General features: G+C 37.0%; 1 protein-coding gene across 6 annotated transcripts in view; it reads left to right on the plus strand.

The window, feature by feature from the left end:
* The window catches only part of CSRNP3 (cysteine and serine rich nuclear protein 3), a 99,509-nt gene extending 85,063 nt beyond the window's left edge, over positions 1–14,446 (plus strand). For all 6 annotated transcript variants that reach the window (XM_051787268.1, XM_051787271.1, XM_051787267.1 and 3 more), the window contains 3 exons: positions 3,786–4,045; positions 10,976–11,272; positions 12,760–14,446. In XM_051787268.1, coding sequence (XP_051643228.1) covers positions 3,786–4,045; positions 10,976–11,272; positions 12,760–13,803 — 1,601 coding nt within the window. In that variant the 3' untranslated portion in view covers positions 13,804–14,446. The remainder of the gene's footprint in view (positions 1–3,785; positions 4,046–10,975; positions 11,273–12,759) is intronic.
* Positions 14,447–22,973: the final 8,527 nt, after the last annotated feature.

A 22,973-nucleotide genomic window follows, 5' to 3' on the forward strand; every position in this document is an offset into this window, starting at 1 on the left:
TGCTCTGAGAACCTGAGTTCTAGTTGGCTTGAAGGAAATGTACTGCGTTATAGAGCACTTTGTCCCTGATGTTGGAAAATGTCCAACATTTCCATTCAATATCTAATAATACTTTTGAGCTCACATTAATGCAACCCTCTGCTCAGAGATTTTAGGAAGTATAATAGAGCAAGAGCATAGTGCCTTTGTGGTGCTGACTGTGCTTCCTTTCATGTCCTTGGTTACTGAGGTGGTTGCAGTTCTCATGTCTCCTCGCTGGCATCTCTCATCTATGCTTTTGGGTAATCAAATAAAATCCGCTAATCTTTTGAAGTTCCTGCTAGATCTGTTCTTGTAAACAACATTCTCATAAATATGAATATATTCTGACTCCTTCTTAGCAGTAGCATACAAGAGATGACCATGGGGTTCTTCACAGAGCCTTAGCTCTGCCCTTCGTCAAGCTCCTGGGTGAGACAGAAGCAAACTCAAAAGATAGGATGTGTTTCAGAAAAAATAATTCCATGTATTCTGAGGGCTATGAATGTTTACATGCATGTTTAATTATACAGATTATCATATAATTTGTCTGACTCAGAACTATAACATTAATAAATAAAATCATGAACTTTAATGGCATTTACAACAAATGCGTGCCAGCTCTCACTCTGGCTTCAGTGCTGGCTTTATAGTGCTGCTGATGGTGCAGTTACAGTATGCCAATGTTTTCTTGAACTTCTGTTTAATTGTACTTTAACACAGTTTTTCTCAGTGATACATTAAAAAAAGCAAACCAAGCAAACAACTGTGATGGTATGGCACTGATAATTCAATTATTTAAAGTGATAAGAACTACAAATGCATTAATGGGTTCTTTAAGACAGTTCATGACAACTACGGTCTTACTGAGAAACTGCTGACAACTTTTAGGCATAAACATATGGCAATGCATGAAAGTCATGTTCTACATTTTAATAGCACACATATGGGCAAAAATCCACATAGTGGAAAACTAGTGTAATCTAGTTTTTATCATAGATGACTTTTTTTTCAGCTGGAAGTAATTAGATTGCAGACTCTTCTGCTTAGCTTCATTTAATTATTAATATTAGTGTGTAGTGTCTGAGTAAAACTTATGGTTCATTGCTTCATGTATAGCAAGTAGTATGAAAGTAGCATCTCTGCCATAAAGAGATTGACAGAAAACATGAGTACTTTTATTGCAGCATTTGGTATTTGTGCCAGTAAGCAGCCCTGTCAGAGGTTCCATAGCTAAGATATAAACCAAATTACTGTAAACATAGACCTTATATCATAGATATTGAGGTTTACAGTTGAAGATTCAAAGGTATTCACTGGCTTGTATGATTTACAGAATTACCTTCTATATCTTCATGAGACATATATATGTTTTCAAGAGTAACTTTTCTTTCCCTGAGTATTTTACTATAGTTTCATCTCTCATTCCATTTGTGGCTAGTTCATTTAATTGGTAAAATAGCTGCTTGCCCTTCAGTAGCTGCCAGTATTTCTTCCAAAATAGAGGCATCATCCAGGTGAGATCCAAATAACATTGATACTGTTACATCAGAAATTGAATACACCCTAGAATGATTTAGATACCTTGTTCAGCAGAAAAAGGACCTTTTAATACATACTTCCCTATGTGCTAGAGTGTATAGGCAGTGAAGGTTCTGATTCAGAGTATTAGCTTTTATGCTACTTTGAAAGAATGTCACAGTATCAAAATTGCCCCATCTTCCAGTTGCTATAAAGTTGGTTTATTAAAGGTAGTTTTGTTTTGAAACTGTGGTATATATAAAAAAGAACAGCACATTAAAACAATATTTTATATAATGCAAAATTGACACACCCCTATCAACTAATCTCTGCTAATGAAATAACCCTCTTCCCCACTAAAAGCTTCCTATAAATATTTTTGACAGGCTCTGTTGATATGAGATTTACTTAGTCGTGGAGTTTGTATGTAAGTTAAACATGCCTAATGTAAAAGAATTTATCTTTTGATTCCACTGTGTACATCCTACACCTTTTTGGAACACCCTTCACTGAGAGCATGTAAGTGAATATAGGACCTGAGCTTATTTATCTGTTTTATATTTATAATCTAACATACCTGCATGCATGTTATTTATATAATAAACTGTACTTTTAGCCACTTATTAGTATTTAGGAAAAGTAATACTATTTCAGTGTTTCATTGAGCCCAAAAGAGTTCAATGGTTACATCAGTAGAACACACTGTATGTAATTTGGATACAGGGCTGTATTTTCTAATATGCTTGTTTTTCCTACAGTTAGGTAGATTATGCTGGGTTTTTTGGACAGCATTACTTTGTGTAGAAGTTTGGGGATTTACATGCATGACGATTAACATTTCACTACATAATAATATTGGAGACTGAACTGTGTTTTAATTGTGACAATAAAGCAGACCTGTTATGAAACCAAGGCGGAAGGCCAAGTGCTTCCTATCTCTAGAGACAGTGCAATTTTAGATTAGCAGTGTACATCACGTTGCTCTTAACTGCTTTTATAGAACATTTCCAAGTCATTCAAGACTGTTCTGGCACCCTTTAAATCATTGTACTGCCTGAATCCTGGCAGTGAGGTTTCTCATTCACACCTGCACACACCTGAAGTTCTTGCTTGTAAACTGCAAAGCAATGACTTATTATCTGCATTCTGAACAACCTGTTGCCATTTTGCAGTAAATCAAATAAATTGGACTGCTCATCTTAAAAATCAGGGAATGTCTCTTATCTTTCTCAAACGTTTGTATGTCTTTTTTTCTCTAAAGGCTCTCACCATTGTTACCAGTGAGAAACAGTAGATTAATATTGTGAGAAAGAGTTACTAAGTGTCTGTAGAACAAAAAGAAGAATATTTAACAGTTAAAATTTGGCATTTGTTTTTAAACAAATTTGTTTCATATGATACTGCATATATGTATAAGAAAAACTGAGCATGAGTGTGAGTGGAATCAGAAAAGAATTAGAAAATACTAGATATCAGTTTTGTCAACATCCTACACATTAGAATATGTGCACACCCACTTGTGTTCGTTAGATGGCAACAGAAAGATAGATGAAGATAAAGAAAAATGAAGTGGGTCTGACTGCTAAACAATATTATTCCTGTATCATTCAGTGTTGATGATGATGATGACAGTATGAATTTCTGAGACAGCATGAAACACTAAACATACTGCTTTTGTAGCTTTTCTAACACTAATTTATCACAATTCGGATTATAAGAGATAGGAATCTTTTCTGTCAGTGTGATCTAGTGCTTTAGAGATGCAGTTGCAGATCTGTGCTGCCTTGCTGTCAGAAGGGCAGCAGTGTACATAGACCTGTGAGGGGCAGGGCCTGCAGTTCTCACTGCTGGCTCGTGCAGCATTGTTTTGTTCACAGGGGTTGGAAGAGGTGCAAGCTAGGATCACTGTGGTGACACTGTGAAAGAAGTTCCTTTTGCTGGGATTTAGTTGCTTCCTTGGTAAAATGATAAAATATGATGTGATGGGAAACAACTGCCCTGGCCCAGAGTTTCTCTTCTAAAGTAGACGACGGTGTTCACGATTGCAGCAGTTTGTAATGGCTTCTGGGTTTGCATAGATGGTAAATATTTCTAATGTTATCTCCCCATTTAGAGTGTGCATCTTGGAATATAGTGTCTATACATGGGTGGGTAGTCAGGTGTTGTCACTTGTGTAGTTCCATTTACCTCAACACATCTGCCATGTGACTGGAAGTTATTCATGCTGTGATCTCCATCTGTTCCAGCGTCTTCAATCCTGAAGAGAGAGAAGCGGAAGAGAACAAAAAATGTCCATTTTAACTGTGTTACTGTGTATTACTTCACGAGAAGGCAAGGCTTCACCAGTGTTCCCAGCCAAGGGGGAAGCACACTGGGAATGTCCACTCGCCACAACAGTGTGCGCCAGTACACACTGGGAGAGTTTGCGATGGAACAGGAGAGGCTTCACCGGGAGATGTTGAGAGAGCATCTGAGGGAGGAAAAACTCAATTCTCTAAAGTTAAAGGTAAAAATTGTTTAAGACTTTGATCCCTGCCTTATTTATTTAAATGAGTGGTGTCAGAGCCATATGGGCCCAATGCGTGTTAAACATTTTCAGTTGAAACAGGCATTTTGATTTTTTCATTCTTTATTTTATTTTACTGAAGATGTATTTTTGTTTGATAATACCAAGCGCTCTTGTAGCTGTCATTGCTGTGTACCTCCAAGTGCTTTACAGGGAGGTTGTTGTTTATTCCCAGTTTTCTATAGAGAGGGAAATAAAAGCAGGGTGGTGGAAGTTAGCCTTGAACTTCCATGTCCAGCAGATGTCTGGGAGTGCCAGAAAGAGAATGAGTCTTCTGACATGTGCACGGGCCCTATTAGACAAGGGAATGGTAACACCCTGAGTACAGAAAGTGAAAGGGCTTGTTTTTTTGGCCAACTTGAGTGAATTTGGCAAAAAGTAAGAAACAGTAATACCGAAATGTTTTCTTTTGGAGTGTACCAATTTATATGATTATGCGTCTTTAATATTTCGCCAGAGAATGTCTGTGTCAAAGAAGAAATGTGTCAGACAAATTACCCAGCTGTATCAGTTTAGCCAGTCAGAACAAACCTTTGCTACAGTTTTCACAGAATCACAGAATCAGTAAGGTTGGAAGGGACCTCTGGAGATCACCTACTCCAACCGCGACCGCCACAAAGGCGGGGTCACCTAGGGCAGGTGACGCAGGCACACGTCCAGGAGGGTTTGGAATGTCTCTAAAGAGGGAGATTCCAGGACTTCCCTGGGCAGCCTGTTCCAGTGCTCTGCCACCCTCAATACGAAGAAGTTTTTCCTCATGTTGAGATGAAACTTCTCGTGTTTTAGTTTATGGCCATTGCTCCTCATCCTGTCATTGAGCACCACTGAAAAGTCTGTCACCATCCTCTTGGCACCCACCTTTGAGATATTTATTTGTATTAATGAGATCCTCTCTCAGTCTTCTCTTCTCTAGACTAAACAGGCCCAGCTCCCACAGTCTCTCCTCATAAGAGAGATGCTCCACACCCCTGATCATCTTTGTGGCCCTCCACTGGGCCTCCTCCAGTAGCTCCTTGTCTTTCTTGAACTGTGGAGACCAGAACTGAACACAACACTCCAGATGTGGCCTCACTAGGGCCGAGTAGAGGGACAGGATCCCCTCACTTGACCTGCTGGCCGCACTCCTCCAATGCACCCCAGGATACCATTGGCCCTCCTGGGGCCAGCTTCCCTGTGAAAATGTCCTGTTAAGTAGAGCATAGCAGAGGAAAGAAACTGTGTATTTGAGCAGAGAACACAGAAGGGGATTGTGTTGTTGGAAGTGTCCTTTCTGTCACTTTAAAACTGGTGGCAGAACATTTTATGTTTTTGTGGTAGATAAAACACTTCTTGTGTCATGGCCTTTATTATATGTATTTTGGACTTTTTTTCAGATGAATTCTGTAATTAAAAGTGAACAATATTTAGAACTGTAACTGCATTTCTGTGTTGCATGTCCCCTTCTTTTGTGATAGTACATTTCTGTCTCTGCTGTTGTCCAGAGCAAAGTGGCACCCTCCAAGTTTAAGAAATGCCTTTCAGCATTTTTCCCATAGAATGACCCATGTTCATGAGTTTTGTATCTGAATGTTTGAGGAAGTGTGCATGACCTATACATTTGTATTTACTTTTTTCAGTCTCCTAACTGTTTTTTTAATAGATAAATAGATTTTAAATAGCTAAATGGATTCTTAAATAAATTAATAAGTTTGTAAAATTTGATCTGTCATAAAACAAACATAAAACCACTCAGGACAAAGGCAACTTAAAGACAGATATTGGACAGGTTAGTGTTAGCGTTAGTGACTTATAACTAGATAGAGATTATACCTCTAAACATCTCATGTCACAGGATCTTGAGAGCATCAAGTGTGAATTGTGCTGTTTGAGTTTAACTGATGACTATCAGTAGAACCCTTGGCTGACTTCCAGGAATCAGCTCAAAGAGAGGAGTCTCCAGTGAAGTGAGTAAAGAATAGCCAAGCACGTAAATATTTCACTTTTCCTTTTTTTTTCTTAGCTAAAAAGTAAATAAAGAAAAAGCACAGTTCGTATTTAACTTGAAAGATTTGATGAGGCCTCTTAGCCTTCATCTATATAGATTAGAGCTGGGCTCTTTGTCCTTTTATAGTCCTCCTCTTGACTGGGATGGATTTCTTTTCTTCATTAACTTGCTTCACTTCAGCCCAGTCTTTTTTGGGGATATAGACACTACTTTCTGCTTGTCTTCCAAATACAACATGTTCTTCCATCTTCCCAGTCACTTGTTTTAGTAGATGATAATCTTTATTGAGACTAAGTTCCTGCAAAATCTCTTCATAAGTATTCAGTGAATAAGGAGAGCCTTATTTGCATCTTAGAGGTGTTAAATTTTTTGCTAGAATAAAATATCTCTTTTCCCCCTGGGGTGTGTATAAAACCATAGCCAACAAAAAACTTCCTTTTTGAACTAGTCCGTTAATCTCAGTTTACTTGCATCCCTGATTATGCACTTGGGATAAAAAAAAAATTCAAACATAAAAAGCAAGTCCAGGATTTACTGAATTAGTGAAGAGTCACTGTAAAGTACTGGGCATGTTTTGTTTGCTTAAGACAACAGGGCTGATTTTCCATTATAGAGATGGAAGAGCTGCTTGATCATTCACACAGTTTCTAAATGAAAACAAAAAGGAAGTGGCATTCCGAGGTGGCAATGTCAGCAATTATGGTCTTTAATGAAAATGTGCTAATCAGGTTTGCATCAGAATTTCTGTACATCACAGAAAAATGAAGGAAATGAGAAAATGAAGTAGAGCAAAGTTGGCTCAGAGGTTTTTCTGTTTGAAAAACATTATGCAAACAGAAAGTAACATTTTCGGTGTGGTTTTTAATTTGTTTCCTTGAGATTTTTCTTATTTTTTGCATTGCATTAAAACATACAAGTCAGTGGGTAGAAAGTGCTCTCTCTTGTAGAATTTGTTTAAAAAAGATAGAACTACAGGAATATACTGAAATTGAGTTTCCATAATATTAGGTACTATTTATTATTTTGCTTGCCAAAAGTGAAGGACCAAATAAGAAACATGTCTAATTAAAAGCAGATAAAGACACTGAAATCATCTTCAAGTCATTTTGACCATTTAGCACCAGCAGTTTGGTGTAAACAAACACTGCTGACAGTGGCATAAACACTTGTTAGCAGCAGAGTGTGAAAATTCTAATGGCAATCTGGACATAAAAGACATACTGTCAAATGAAAGGTACAAGGTAGTCATTTGAGAAAACATTGAGTAAGCACAATAAATTAGCTGCAATAGTCCTTATTGCTTACTCATAATGTCTCCTCAAATTAAAATTTATTATAACGATTAGCATGAGACTAGTGATGTTAAGGCTCACAGGTCTATGGGCACAGTTGGTTTCCTTTGTGGGAAATTATAAGGAATAATTTCCACCTAGGACAGGCAAAGGTGCCCATCCTAAATTTTACTGAGTTGGAGTGAATTTCACCCAAAGGCTTCACATATTCATTGGCCCTTCCCTTGTTCAGTGGTTATGGCATTAACCTTTAGCTTTATGAGAGAAATTTACCCATCTACATGTCAAATTTAATTCAGATGAGCAATATTATGACAATCAAGAGAACTTAATACTCCCCTGAAGTTCTGTATTGGAAAATGTATTTGATGGTTCATGATAATCTTACTCCCTCTGTAGTTACCCAGTTACTTGTTTGAATAATGTTAGAATCTTTCAGTTCATTAATTCATTTGTTCTTTGTGTGGCAAAATTGAGGGGTAAAAAAATCAGAGTAGACAACAAGGAAATCATCCAGCAGAGGAGTCAGGAGTGAAGGTGCTTTGAAATGGCAAACTGCTGCCTAATCCTGCTTGATGGCCAAGATGTTCCAGCCTGCTGGAGGCATGCAGTGTTCAGCATGTGACTGGAGTCCATTCCCTAATGCTCTACTGCTGTGTAGCAAGGCAGTTAAGATTTGCAGAGGAGGAGGAGAAATACAGGACAGGATTGGTGTAGTTCTGTAGGTGCCTTTGTGAGCTGAACAGTTACAGCATTCACCTCATGGGTAAGAACCCTAAAAGTTAATTTTTATTAAGGAGTAATTGAATAAAATGCTAAAATAATTAAAGAAGCGGGGATTAGAATTCTTCCCCATCCCCAGTTTCAAACTTAAATAACAGTGATCTGCTTAAGGAGTGCTTTGAGCCTTGCATATATAAAAGTAGAGAAATCAAATTTCTTAGGTAGGTCATTTCCCTATTATATATGAAACCAAAATAAGGGCAAGCAATGAAACATAAAATACGCTGTACTTAGTTCTACCTTGCTAACATAAAATGAAAAATATAAAAAAACCTGAAGCGTGCCATTCTGGATTGGAATAGTCAGGCTGAGTTTTGTGTATGGTGGAGTATTCCCTCTCCTTCACTTCAGGCAACTAATTCAAGATGCATTTAATCACTGTGTGGATTTACCTGTCTCTCGCTGCAGAATGTACAGACAAAGGGATGACTTCTAATGTTGCCTTTCCTACCTGACTGAACTAATACGTTGAAATACTTGGTGTAAATAGTCTCTCCATTGTCCCAGGGCCAGGCAGAACTTTTCCCAGCCACTGTAATGTGAAATGCATAAGAGAAAATGGAGTAAGAAAACAGTCTGAAGGAAGTTTGAGAGGAAATTTTGAAAATGTGTGTATTTAAGATGAAGAAAGAGCTAGAAGGGATTTGAATGTTACAGGGATAACAGATGATACACTGAAACATGGCATAAAATGAAGGCACTAAACTCCAAAGGCTTCAATCAGGGAGAAAGTTTGAGAATACATTGAAAAGAGAAAGAAACAATAATGCTTATAAAGTGGGTTGTGGAAGTGGCAGAACATCTCTCGGTGCTGAATTGCTAAGAAGGGATGATTGCTGATCTCAGGAGAAGTTTTCTTTGTGCAGTGTAATAAGGACTACCAGTCATGACCCTGAGACTCCTCCTTTAAAGGGAGGAGTATGGCTTTTAACCTGCCTTTACAAGTCAGGAGTAACTAGGTTGTTGGGTTTTTTTCCTGTGATTGTCTTACACAGTTGTTATAAGCACAAAACTGCAATTGCCAAAAAGAGTAAGCAGTCAGTAGGAGGTCACTGTCAAGGAATTCAATAATGCCATAAATGACAGTTACAATCCAAAAGACTGTGGAAAGGATGACCTGTTAATATAAATGGGAAACTTGAGCAATTGGCAGTATAAGAAAAGCAGAAATAGTGGAATGGGTAAAATTCAGGACTGCTTTCTCGTACATCAGAAACATAGCTAGGTGGAGATGACACAAATTAGCAGAAAAATGGGGAGTTACTTTTACGGTGATAATTGTTAAATGTCTAAATATTGAAATGCACAAGAAACAGGTTACGGTACTTATGACTTCAGTATTTTATCTGTATTTAAAACTGGTGCCTAAAAATTTATTTGGGATAACACGCCAAGGTGAAATTTTCTGCAAGTAAATAACGCAAAACCAAGAAAGAGTTTCAATGGCTATTTTTCTATAGGTAAGAAACATTCAAATGACATGTTTGTAGTGAATGTCATTGTCTCTCTGAATTTTGTTTTAATGTTTGATATTGTTTTGACTCTTAAGCAATTTTCTCTGTGGAAGAACTTTTATGAAACCTGTGGTTATCTGGCAGATATAACCAGTGAGCTCTACCTTCCTTCAGAGCAGTAATTTTTTTCCCCTTTTCTCTTTAACTATATTCACCCCTTTCTCTATGAGATGAGTTACAGGAGTATGGTACAGAAGTGTGCTATCTTATGAATGTGGCACTGGATGTTTGTTCTTAATGCTCATGGCCATTTAATTTTGAAACAATTTTTGAAAGGTTTGAGAGCTAGACTGTACAAAAGTAATAATATAGTGCCAGGATACTTGTTTCTATAGAGGCTCAAAAATTCATATTCCTAGAAAAGGAGCATGAATCCTTTTAAAACTTTTCTCAAGATCCTCCACAAGAGGTTAACAACTTGCTTCCTTTTTTTCTAAATGTATTCATTTGTTAGCTACCTAACAATAATCTGAACTGATGACTGAAGTACTACAATCTATGACAACACAAAGCTAAATATGTTCTTTTCAGGACCAAAGAGAACCAGAAAGGACATCAGAAGAGCTGTATGCATCAGCACTGTGAAACACAGTGCTAATAAACATGGAATCACAGAATCATTTAGGTTGGAATGGAGTAATGTAGGTAGAAGAGGGCAAAATTAAGTGACTTCCAGGCTTAAAACTGTCAACTCAAGAAGCAAACATAGCCATCTGCCCAGCTGATTAAGCAGAAATACTGCTCTGTGTTCTCAGCTATACAGACATCAAACAACTTGTCAGGCTAAAGAAGAATAGGATAATAAATAGTACATTGAATACACCATTTACAAACCTGTGAGGCATCATCATCTAAACCTCTGTCAGTAGTATAACTACTGTCTCAAAAGAGATATTTAAGAATTTCAAAGAGCTCAGAGACAGGAATCAATTAAGGTCTCAAAAATTATCTTGTGAAACAATATAGAAAAGACTAGAATTTCAGACAGGCATGAGATCTGGCAGTCAAGGACAAATGGTAAGCACAGGTAAATAAAGAACAGGTAAGTAACTAGAAACTTAAGAAAAAATTACTTCATTACAAACATGGTACTAAAAATGTATATTTAATTCGTAAGCTAAATGTGAAAGAAATGCCTGATCACCTTACATGTGATCATATTCTGGAACTTACTGGCAGTCATGCAGCATTTTTACATATAGCTTTCCACATTCACAATGCATTACACAAAGTTACATCTGTGACACTCATATCTGTGAGTGCAGTTCAGGACTTTGTTGATGGTTCTGTGCAACAGATGACAAAGAATGGGACGGTGGAATCCGAAGAAGCCAATACGCTGACGCTGGATGACATTTCTGATGACGACATTGATCTGGACAACACTGAGGTAGATGAGTACTTCTTTCTCCAGCCTCTGCCGACAAAGAAGCGCAGGGCGCTGTTGCGAGCGTCCGGGGTGAAGAAGATTGACGTGGAAGAGAAACACGAGCTGCGAGCCATCCGCCTGTCCAGAGAGGATTGTGGCTGTGACTGCCGTGTCTTCTGTGACCCAGAAACCTGCACTTGCAGTCTGGCAGGCATAAAATGTCAGGTAAATGTCTACGTTATTGCCAGTTTAATTATCTGGGGAGGGGGGTGTGTCCACGCACACGGGTGTACTTTTTGTTGTTGAAGTTATAACCATTGGAAATCAAGTATTAGTAACACTTGCAGATCTCAAACCAGTTTTTTAAGGCCCCGATTTAAGACTATATAGTGGGCAATCAATACAAACAATCTCCTAAAATATCTTTCTTTATTTTATGATTGGTTTAGGGTGTTTTTTTGTTCTTATACAAGTGTTCTGCTCCTTGTACTCTTCTTTAGCCTTTACCTAAATAGGCAGATGCAGATAACAGAAGAGTCAGTAGCCTGCCGATTTCAGAACGGATATTATCTTTGCTTTTAGAGACAATTAACATACACTCCAAATGTGAATTATAGTCCAAACTCAATGAGAAACAATAAATGACACTCTGTGGTACTGTCCTTTATGTAACATGCATGATACTTAAAATCTATGCATGATAAATTTGCATGTAGGCAATAAAAATATGTATCTGCTAATATAGCAGGTTTTTCCTCTGCAGACTGAAGAGGTATTTCGTATTGTACATTTACATAGTTGTCAGCTGTACATGTCCCAAAATATTCCCTAAAAAAGGTTTCTACTAGTTTCTGCTGAGTTGCTGTTGTGCAGCTGAGTTTTCCTCCTGAATGCATTTTTCATTATCTCGTAAATCCAAGCTAAACTTTCTCTACTATTTTAAATAATATATTCTCCTTGCTGTTCCTGTTTTCATCTCCACATGTGGGGAACATGTACTAGATTATGTTATAGGGTACTTCTCTGCATCATATCTGATGTTTAGATATTACAGTGTAGGTGAAAGTCACAGACCTTCAACTGTTTAATGGAACTGGCTGACATGGGGATTCAGGCACACTTTTAAAAATTTAATATGAGCATTTTTAGATGTAGAAGTTCTGTGCACAGTCTGTTGAGCTTACAATATTGCCCCTACAATAGAGTGGCATACCTTTTAAAGTGCACTTGAGGTTTTATTCCTATTTTCCGTGGTCAGGTTCCCCATTGGCAACTTTATATACGTTTCTATATATAATTAATTTTGTTTCAATAGGTGTCTAGTTTCCATAACTTTTACCAATTTTTACCAAATTTTAAGATGCTTTCTGGTAATGATTTTGCCTGGATTTGAGCACAAAGTGAAGTATTTTTGTATCCATAAATACAAAAACTACCTATTTTTTGTTCCACTGTGTAGTACTTTCACCTATGGAACAGAAATGTATTTTTCCTACTGTGCAGCATTGATGCACGTACAGGTCCCTTACTGTTCCTCTCAGTACTGCTCAATTCCAGGGCTGACTCCCTGAATTACTGTTGGCTTTGACTACTCTTACAGGTATTTCTCAAGGTGAATTCCACTTCACCACTTTATTTCTCTAGGCTGTCTAGGTTGTCATATCTCCAGGCTTATGCTACGTATTGTTAATCTGTATTCTTTTCTTTAAAAGGTGGATCGTATGTCTTTCCCATGCGGTTGCACTAAGGAAGGGTGTAGCAATACCGCAGGTAGAATCGAATTTAACCCTATCCGTGTACGGACTCACTTTTTGCACACAATAATGAAACTTGAATTGGAGAAAAATAGAGAGCAGCAAGTTCCAGCACTTAATGGCTGCCACACTGAGATAAGTGCACACACTAGTTCTATGAGTCCAGGACCCCACCCGGTTGAATATTCAATTGCAGAAAATTTTGAGATTGAAACTGAACCTCCGGCTGCAGTTATGCATTCCCAGTCAGCCGAGGACTTGGACTGCCCAGGGGAAGAGGAGGAAGAGGAAGATGGGAGTAGCTTTTGTAGTGGAGTTACAGATTCTAGCACACAGAGTTTAGCCCCTAGTGAATCAGATGATGATGAAGAGGAAGAGGAAGATGAGGAGGAAGATGAGGAGGAAGAAAAAGCAGATGATTTTGTAGAAAGCATGGGCTCCCATGCTGATATGGTGCCTCTTCCTTCTGTCCTTTGCTACTCTGATGGAACTGCTGTGCATGAAAACCACTCTAAAAATGCCTCATACTATACTAACTCTTCAACTCTGTATTACCAAATAGAGAACCACGTTGCTGGCACTGCTAACCAGATCGGTGAGACTTACTCAGAAAGGGATGCTGTCAAGAACGGTAGTCTTTCTCTGGTGCCTTACAACATGACTTCTGAACAGTTTGTTGACTACACACGGCAATCAGAGGAAACTTTTAGCAGCCCTCATTACCCTTCTGCAAACCCCTCAGTGATTGTTTGCTGCTCCTCTTCTGAAGGGGATGGCAGTGCTCCATGTAACAGTTTATACACTGAGCATAGGCCAAGTCACCCGCAAGTGGAATTTCACTCCTACTTGAAAGGTCCTTCTCCAGATGGCTTTGTGTCAGCTTTGAACGGCGACAGCCACGTGCAAGAGCACCCTGCTGAGAATTCACTAAACCTCCCAGAAAAGAGCAGACTGCACGAGGAGTGCATCAAATCTCCAGTGGTAGAAACGGTACCTGTTTAATATTAAAATTATTCTAGGACTGACTTCCTGTATTAAAATTTACTCCCATCGGATTTTCCTAGAATCTTACTTTTTTAAGAGGTAGACAACACTTGGACTGTAATCAATGTTCCAGACACATTGTGTTTTCTCAAGCTACACTGGCAGTGGTATTGCACAAAAACAGTTCACATAAAGATTTAAATAAAAATAATCAAACCTTTTTTTGATAAAAATAAAACAAGTAAGTAAAAAAACACAGCCAACCTATTTCAAAGTAGCCTACCTATGGACATGTGTGAAACCTGCCAAGCTATCTGAATCAAAGCTTTGTGTTTTTGACTGTCGGGCCTGTGCAAAAATGTTAAAAATGATACTTTGAAATAATCATGTTTAGAGTCCTAATTTTCAACGTATCTGAAAAGATGGTAAGTTTAACGTAAAAGTAACTACTGTACAAAAAAAGTTTTAATTGTTCTGTACTGTATGTATTTTATTTATGGTAGTTTACAATTCATGTTTTGAAAAAAATGAACAGCATGTTCATTTGAGCAGAAGATCCATAGCTAGTTACAAAGAGCATATCCACTTTTCATCTGGAGTACCTTGTATTCTTCTTCTTTTTTTTTTTAATACCATTTTTGGTAAATTGTCTTGAAACACATTTTTAGAGTGTGCTGTTTTTTCTCTTTTACTGTTCTTGACAAACAGAATAGTCAGAAAGGGGGCATTTACATCTTCTAGAAAGGTAGACAATCCTCCATTAAAACTAAAATCAGTGGCATTCCAGAATTAGTACCCTCACCCCAAAGAAAAAGGATCTTGTATATAATGGCAAAGCAGTAGCTTAAGCTTGCACAGCACCTTTTAGCCCAACAACCATTCAGATACTTTGCACTTTAGTGCTGTTTTGCAGGACTATATTAACTGTGGGAACTGTGAACCACTCTGGAGAAATGCCATAGCCCCACTCTCTGAGGCGTTTCTAAGATCTTAAAATTCATTGTAACAAAACCTGGATGTTTTTCCCAAGCCAGTTTATGAATATGTCAGTATGCAATTTATAAAAGCAGAGCCTTATTGATCAAAGCTTAAATAAAGCATGGGAAAAAATGCAGAACTGTCTAGATTGCCTAAACATTTAACAGTTTTTATGAAATATGAGACTGGCTTTTGTGGACTTCTGATTGTACCTCAAATGTAGCATCATTTGGTCTAAATAGGAAACAGCAGATTCGGTGAGGAAAAAAGCTTCAGAAATTTTGTAGCTGCAGAAGTCTGCAAGGAAAATAGCATGTGCATCATATGGATATCCATTACCTTGTGATCCGTTTGTTTTTAAATGAAGTGGGAATTAAAAGTACCTGCTGTATATCAACTTTTAATTTATTAACCAACCTTGCTCTTGTCTAGAAAAGGAGGCATAGGAACCAGGTTTTCGCTGCACTGGAAATTCTGCACTGCCTTATTTTGATTTCAAAATCTATTTTAGCATTTTTATTCTTCTAATACTGAAATTTTATTTATTCTACATCAAGTAAGTTGAAATGTAGACCTGTCTTGTTTGTCAAAATAAGAATCAGCATCTTAGTTTTATCTGTGTCAAATCTAGATGGTTAACAGTGTGCATGTAAACACAGTGTAAATTTTAGCTCTGTAATAATGACTCTTCTGGTTAGAAGCTCTTTAAAACAACACGTACAGTACTCCAGTAGAAAAACTGCCAGGTGTAAAATGGGCTTTTCATTGAAAAAAAAAAAGATAACTTAATTGTTTTTATATGAAATCTGGGTAAAATGACTTCTCATATTTATGCTAAATTAGCAAAATATTTTTACTCCATGTAGTAGCTGGAAAGGTTTTTTATTTACTTGTTTCCGCAAGAAGTCCTACACAGTTTATATGAACTGCATTGAAAAGACTAGTTCTCTAGGGACTGGATTCCAAACTTGCAGCGTATTCCACCTCCTGAGAAAGCACATTCATGTTTGTTATCTGGCTCAGCAATTCCATAGCTGCTGTTCCTCCTGTAGTCACAGAACACTGTAGTCTCTTTCTCTAAGGTTGAGTAGCCAGGTAAACACCCGTATTCTGCAACACAAATATCCTTGAGTTTTAAAGAGAAACGTGCTGGTTCTTCAAGTTCTGCATCTGAGAATAATATTATTCTGTTCAGGATCTTCTAAGGGCAAATGTAATAAGTCTCTGTGTATACAGGCATCTTGCATCAACAGTGAGTTAAATTTGGCACTCTCACTTAACACCAGCACCAAAAGCACAAATCTCTTCTGCTTGAGCTGGGACAGTAGATGAGGATCAGGAGCAGCTCTTTACCCTCAGAGTGTGTTGGAGAACCACACACACTTTACTGGGGTATTTATCTCAGGGGAAAGTTAAATGAAATCTTTTGTTTTATTATTCACCCCCTTACTGAGCAATAAGAAATTATTTTCCTGGCCCCTGTGCTTTCACCTGAAAAATATCTTTAATTTTATCAGCAAGCACAGTAAGTGATTAACTTCATAAAATATATGTCATCCAGTTTTTAAATACTGAGGTGGTGGTTATTTACTATTTCCATTCTCACAGGCTTCAGATCCCAGTCCTGGTTAATATCAGCACCTGTATAAACTTTGGAGTACTGAGATGTGTGTGTTCCATGCCATTGGGGCATCAGGGGTGAATGCAGCCAAATTCTCTCAAGCCTGCAGCACAGGATAACAAGCAGTTACATCTTGGAAGAGATGTATTTTTTAAAAATAGGCCAAACCTTTTGCCCAGCCAATTCCATGCCAGCAAATAACAAAGCTAAGGCCTTTTCTAGCATGTGTAAGTTAACTAGAGTGACAAAAAAAATAGTTGCAACCCTGACCAAACAGGAAGGCTAATTTAACTGACAGGTGGGCTAATTTACCTGAAATCTAGAGTAGGATGTAGAAATCAGGTGAGTCAGGTTTCCCACCACTTGATTAGACTTCGATGTTTTGTTTAGAACAAAAAATATACTCTTCATTTAGGGAAAACAAGCTTAAATAAATCATAGTATGGAAAATATTTTAATGTTATTTTCTGGGCTAGTATATAATAATGCATGCTGTGTCCCATTTCTCAACTGGCTAACAGTCATTTTGATAACCAGTCCTTTCATTTTGGGTAGGCTGTTTCTGTGTGATAAAAGTATTATATTACTAAATGATAACCAGCAGTATTTGCTTCTGTCAACACAGTGTATCATTTGAGGAAATGTTTACTTTACTGATAGTTGTATCAGCTTTATTTTGCAAGATATCTGGCTAGTGATAAACACTCCTAAGGAACCAGGTAATCATTTTTGATCATATTGCATAGTTCAGGAAAATGGATCATAACATAAGCATTTCCCTCTATTAAAATAAACCAGAATTTTCATACAGAAGATCACTGAAACAGCCCCTAAAACCAGATGCCTTTTTGCCTATAAGGTGAACTTCGCCTTTCTTGGAAAAAAGTGCATTGTTAAATATATGCAAAGCTTTAACCAATGTTAGACATGAAATTAGAACTTTTCTGCTCAGTTAATTACAGCAATTGCTTTCTAAGAGCTATAACTCATGCCCACTGAACATCCTTAAAAAGTTACAAGCTGGTCAGTAAAACTTTCTACTATTCTTTATTGAGTTGTCTGCCATTTAGATCAGAAAGTTCTAGATTTGTAAAGTTTTACTATTTTTCGTTTACACAAGCTCCTGCTAATGAATCATAGTTGGAGTTGACATTAATTTATTTTAAGTCCATCGTACACGGCCATAGATCCAGTTCAGCCTGATCAGTGCTCTTGTAACAGAGCGATCCTGTCTTTTGTGGAAGTGCTGCAGAAATCCCATGTAGTGTTGGTGGTGCTGTTACTGACTGCTGACTGATCCAGAGCCACTTTCAAACCGTACCTGCGTGTTTTATGTCAGTAAATGTGATAACATGTCGCTTTCCCTGCCTCACAGGGAGTATCTTCACAAACACAGCTAGTTTTTTAAAGATTGTATACATATATTTGTATGCAAAACAGAACATATATTATGTTTTTTAATATTTCAGGTGTTCCTGACTCTCTGATAGAAATGTGATATACTAGATAGAGAGTATTGGGCTCAGAGAGAGGAGACCTGGGTTCTGTTGCCTTTGCCTTTATCTTATTGTGTCACTTGCATTCTCTGTGCTCTGGTTTGTAATGTACTTGGAGATATTGTGATAAAACATAATTCTTTAAAACAGGCAAAATACCATTTTATTCTTCTTTTTTTGGTATCATAACTAAATTTTTGTACTGCAGACTACACCACTTTCCAAATAAAGCCCAGTCCAGAATTGAACAGAAATTTTTCACTAATGTGAAGCACAGCTAAAGCAAACTCTCCTTTCCTTAGATGGGATTAATGAGCAGAAGTTTAACAGTAAATTGCACAGTGAAAAATTAGAATAAAAGCTGTGTTGCATATACAACATTTACCTGTCAAGTGCTTAACATTTGAGCAGCAAGATTGTAGTTTGCCTGCAACACCACACTTGGAAGCAGCAGGCAGTCTTACTCCCCTGTACAGTGTCTTCTTTTGCTGGCTGAATTCTGTCCGTTGGAACTCCTTGCCTGGACTGCTCCTGGAGCAAAGCAGCTGCCTTTACTCAAACGTAAAGCAAGAGAGACCCATTATATCCTTTTAAAAGGCATTTGCTAAATAAGGATCTCCATTGTTACAGCTCATGAGTTGTATAAACTCATGTTCATTGTGCCAGTTGTTTTATTTCCTGAAACAGTCAGGAACAGGGACAGAAGAGGATGATATGGAAAATCCTCAAGCATTCCTGCTGAGACTGAAGAGTAATTCTATCATCTACTTTATTATGGTTGCAGAACATTTGATGTAAAATACTTTGAAAAACTAGAAGTAACTCAGAGAATATATTCTATAGAATTTATTTCTAAAATATTAAATCTGATTACTATTTTTTTAAAATGGTAGAAAACTGTTATTTTCAAAACAGACTTACATGTTCTGTGGTATGAGAAATCTCAGCATTTGCCTTTTCAGTGTTTCCAGGTTTTTCTAATATTCTTAATTTTGCTATTCTCTGTAATCATTGTCTATGTGCAAATTATTAATTGTCCATTTTCTCCAAGAAATGTCAAATCCAAAGCGCAAACATTGTGAAGTGATGAACAAGTGCAATTTAGTTTTAAAGATGTCCGAGTGAACACACACTTGGGTTCTACACAAGTTTTTCCTTTTCACTGTCTCTTCCTACTCCTAAATCCAAGGCAGCTTCTAATATTGTTGCTAATAAATGTGCCAGAGTATTGTTTCCACTTAAGGAGGAAAGTTATAACAACCTTGAGGATTTTTCTGTTACTCTAATGGCTGATACCAAGAATTTTACTTTTTATATGGAACATCCAATTCATGAAACGTGTTGTGCAGCATAAGTGTTCTTTTTTAATGCCTTCCTTCCTGTCAGTGTTTGGGAGGTCTGTTGTACAGTAAGACTTTTCATTACAGCTGAGCAAAAGGGCAACTCCCGTGTCCTCTGTGCTGTGAATTAGATCTTGAAAAGCCAGGTTGGATGGGGCTTTCAACAACTGGATCTAGACATCTCTGCCCATGGCAGGGGGGTTGGCATTAGAAGATCTTTAAGGTCCATTCCAGAGGAGGCCATTCTGTGATTCTGTGAGTTAAAATGTGTGTTGCTCTGGTGCTATGCAGTCTTTGTGGTTGGAGGACACTCAGAACTCAGGAGGTCCCACTGCCTGGAGAACCACATTCCTGATGCTCTGTACTGCAGCTTCTCAACTGAGACGGTGATAGTCTTCATCCAAGGCTGGGGGTGGGACAAAAAAGTTAAAGGGCAAACTTTGTCCTTTATTTACTCAGTTATCTTAATTTCGATCTTAGCAATGACACTTCTGTTTCGTGAATGAATGTCCAGTAGAACCAAGTTGAAGTTTGCCTCTCATGTGCATTCTTCTCTAACTGATCACTTTTCCAATAAACCATGAAGATGGGATTGGCTTTTCATGATAGACAGGAAAATGGACATCATTGTTCTAACACAAGAATCAAAGTACTCCTTGGTCTTGAAGCACTAGAGTGAGGGGAGAATAGAAAGAACAGTTTAGAGGAAAAGAAGATGAAGGCAAGAGGCAGATTGATGAAGATTATCTTTCTTCTAAAGGGCAAACCAAAACATTACATATTAAAAAAAAAAGGAAGGAAAATGGGAAATTAAGATCTGTCCAGAACAAGGATGGAAAAGTATATGGATGTTCAACTACAAGCTTGCCCATGTTAGATGATAATATTGATTCTGTTACTTAATATACTTTAAACCAAACGAACTCAGTGCAAACAGGAAATGCCATTTTTCCAGACCAGTTACATACAGGTGGCCATTAAATAAAAGACTTATCCAAATGCATGGGGTAAAAACTAAAAAGCAAAGCCACACCTAGAAGCACTGCTACCATGTCCTTTCTTTGCCTATGGCAATTACAAAGTCATTTTCAGTATCATTTCTGTTAACTCTGCTCCCAAGCACATATTCTCATATAACCAGTTTCTCAGATAACAAGAGACGTTAAAAGCAAAGACAAAATAGGTGTTCTTTTTATTAGCATTTTAGTTTGGGATTTTCAAGAGACTTAGTACACATTATAGCACATTATAGCATTTTAGGTTTCTCCATCTGGAACTTTTAAAGTATGTTCTTGAAGTTTTGGGTTTTGCTGGGGCACTAGGGGATCAGTACAGATACAAATTTAGCACCAGTTTTCAGCTTCTTGGAAAGATCATCCTGTGCAGTGGCAGCTGGTTCTCTTAAAACCCAAAGCAAACATGCTGGTTTTTTCCCAGCCATTTCACACAAGTACCATCAACTGCTCATGTAAACAGTGCTTAACAACTGGGCCCTTCTTTTAATTGACTGACTGTAGGCGCTTCTATGGAAATACGTCTGAAGTGTAGTTTGTGAAACATGTTAAAAATTGTTTGATGTAAAATAAGCACTAGACATTTAACAGTGCAAAAATAGTCAAAATCTGTAGATTATAAATCCATTCCTAAGAGCCTCAGCCTGTAATATTGTCTTAGTAAAGTTGATCTTTTAAGTTAAATTGCATTCTGATGTAATTACCTTTAAAAATAAAATTATTAATACAAATGTACTGGTTAATACCTGTTAACATAAAACATGGCTAATTGGTTATTTTGATTTGTTTCCATCTATAGCAAATAGATAGAAAATTTGTAAAAAAACAAACAAACAAAACCCAACACTTATTACCTTTTATATGTTTAAAGTATTTTCATTGTTTTAACAAATACAGACTGTAACATTTACACTGTCTAGTCCAACCCTGTCTTTCAGGAGGTTCATCTCTCTCTGTGTATATATATATATATATATATATTTCCCCATAAGAATATAAAATTGCTTTTGAAATTTTTGTTGGCAAGTGCTAAATAATACACCACAGCATAGATTCAAAAGCACTTAAGCTGATGGTCTTTCAGACAGGTAATCCACTCAAATGGGACTAGTAAAACTGTGGTGTAATTGCAGCCATTTCTTTAAACTTTGTACATTACTTCTAACTTTACTAATTTCTGAGAAAAATAATTATGTTAAGTACTTAACATTTTCCATTACAGATTATCTTGTATACTAAAATAATGGAGATCTCAACAGTAAAGCAAAATATTTAATTGGACTGCTGCTTTTAAACTGTTTGAAGAAGCGAAGGGAAAGAAAGTTCATTTTAAAATCTGTACATGGAAATAATTTTAAGCTTCATGAACTACACATTTCCTTAATTTCCTTTTTTTAAACAAGTTGTAACATCAAAGATGCCAAAGGGTAATATAAGCTACAATAATATTCAACAGAACTTAACCTAGACCTTACGCTGTAATAATTTATTCAAATTAACTGTATTCTGTATTTATATTTTCAGTATTTATTATGAATGATATGGAATTTGATGTATTTATTGTGGCTTATTACTGCAGTGTATATATTACAAAAATGAGCATTTTTAAGTCTTAACATTAGGTTTTTTTGTTAATTAGTGGCACTTGTATCAGCTGTATTTTTATTATATATTGTACAATATATATTGTCCATTTGTTTGCAATGAAGTAAAACAGGTTTCTACGTTACATCATGGCTGCCAGTGAATGTGCTTCTTATTTCTGCTGTGCACTCACAAGAGATTCCTCTCTCAACTAAGAGAACCAGAATTAATTCTGCAGCTCCTACCCAAGACCTCTAGAACCTCCAAAGACACTCTGAAATTTCAGGCATTTCTCCCATTCCTCATAGTCTGACAACATAAACAGTTTGTGTGGAGGGGTTTTTCTGGTGTCTGTTTTTATTTTCAAATATTTGTATGCCAATTAAAGAAATAAACAGAAATGCCTTGTTAGGTATATCCATCTGCCCTTTCATGATACTACTGCCTACACTTTTCTTTGGCCAGTGAAATAAAGTACCTGATTCACCTGTGCCTATCATGGTGAATTTAATATTTTTTATTATAAGGTAATGAAGCAATTGTTGGAATAAAATTTTGCACCAGCTCTCCCTGGTGGACAATTTGCAGTAACGTTATACAGCAAATAATTTCAATGGCTATAAATCAAACTGCTACATTTCAGGACAACTGCTTATTTTGAAAACTGCCAATCAACACTGCTTCATTAAGAAAATAATTAAGAATCACAGTATCTGCCATATTTTCATTCTGATATTTATTAAAATTGAGCTGTACATTTCTAAAAGTTGTCCCTAAGTGTGCTTTAATAATAAATTGCATATACCTAAATTATTTGAATTTACAAAAACTGATAAAGATCAGATGTTCTCTAGATGATAAAAAAAGTTCTCACAGGATTTAGGGTATTATTTGTTTTTAGTTAGGAGTTACACAAAATGAAATAGATTAATGTCTGCTAATCACACTGCCTTTGGCATTGCATTGAACTATGGTTAGCAGGGCTGCTCCAGGGCTTGCTAAGCCACATTGACATAAAAAACGTTGTAAAACAACTTTCAACACTGGTGTTCTAATTCAAGATACTAGGATGCCAGTTCAGAAGTAAGAAGATTTAACACTAAGGTTCACTTGTAAGTTATCTATTAATAGTACTCACATTATTCTATACTCACCC

The sequence above is a fragment of the Manacus candei genome, unplaced genomic scaffold, assembly GCF_025592945.1.
Source record: "Manacus candei isolate 608988 ecotype Guabito, Panama unplaced genomic scaffold, ASM2559294v1 h1tg000023l, whole genome shotgun sequence".
Lineage (NCBI taxonomy): Eukaryota > Metazoa > Chordata > Aves > Passeriformes > Pipridae > Manacus > Manacus candei.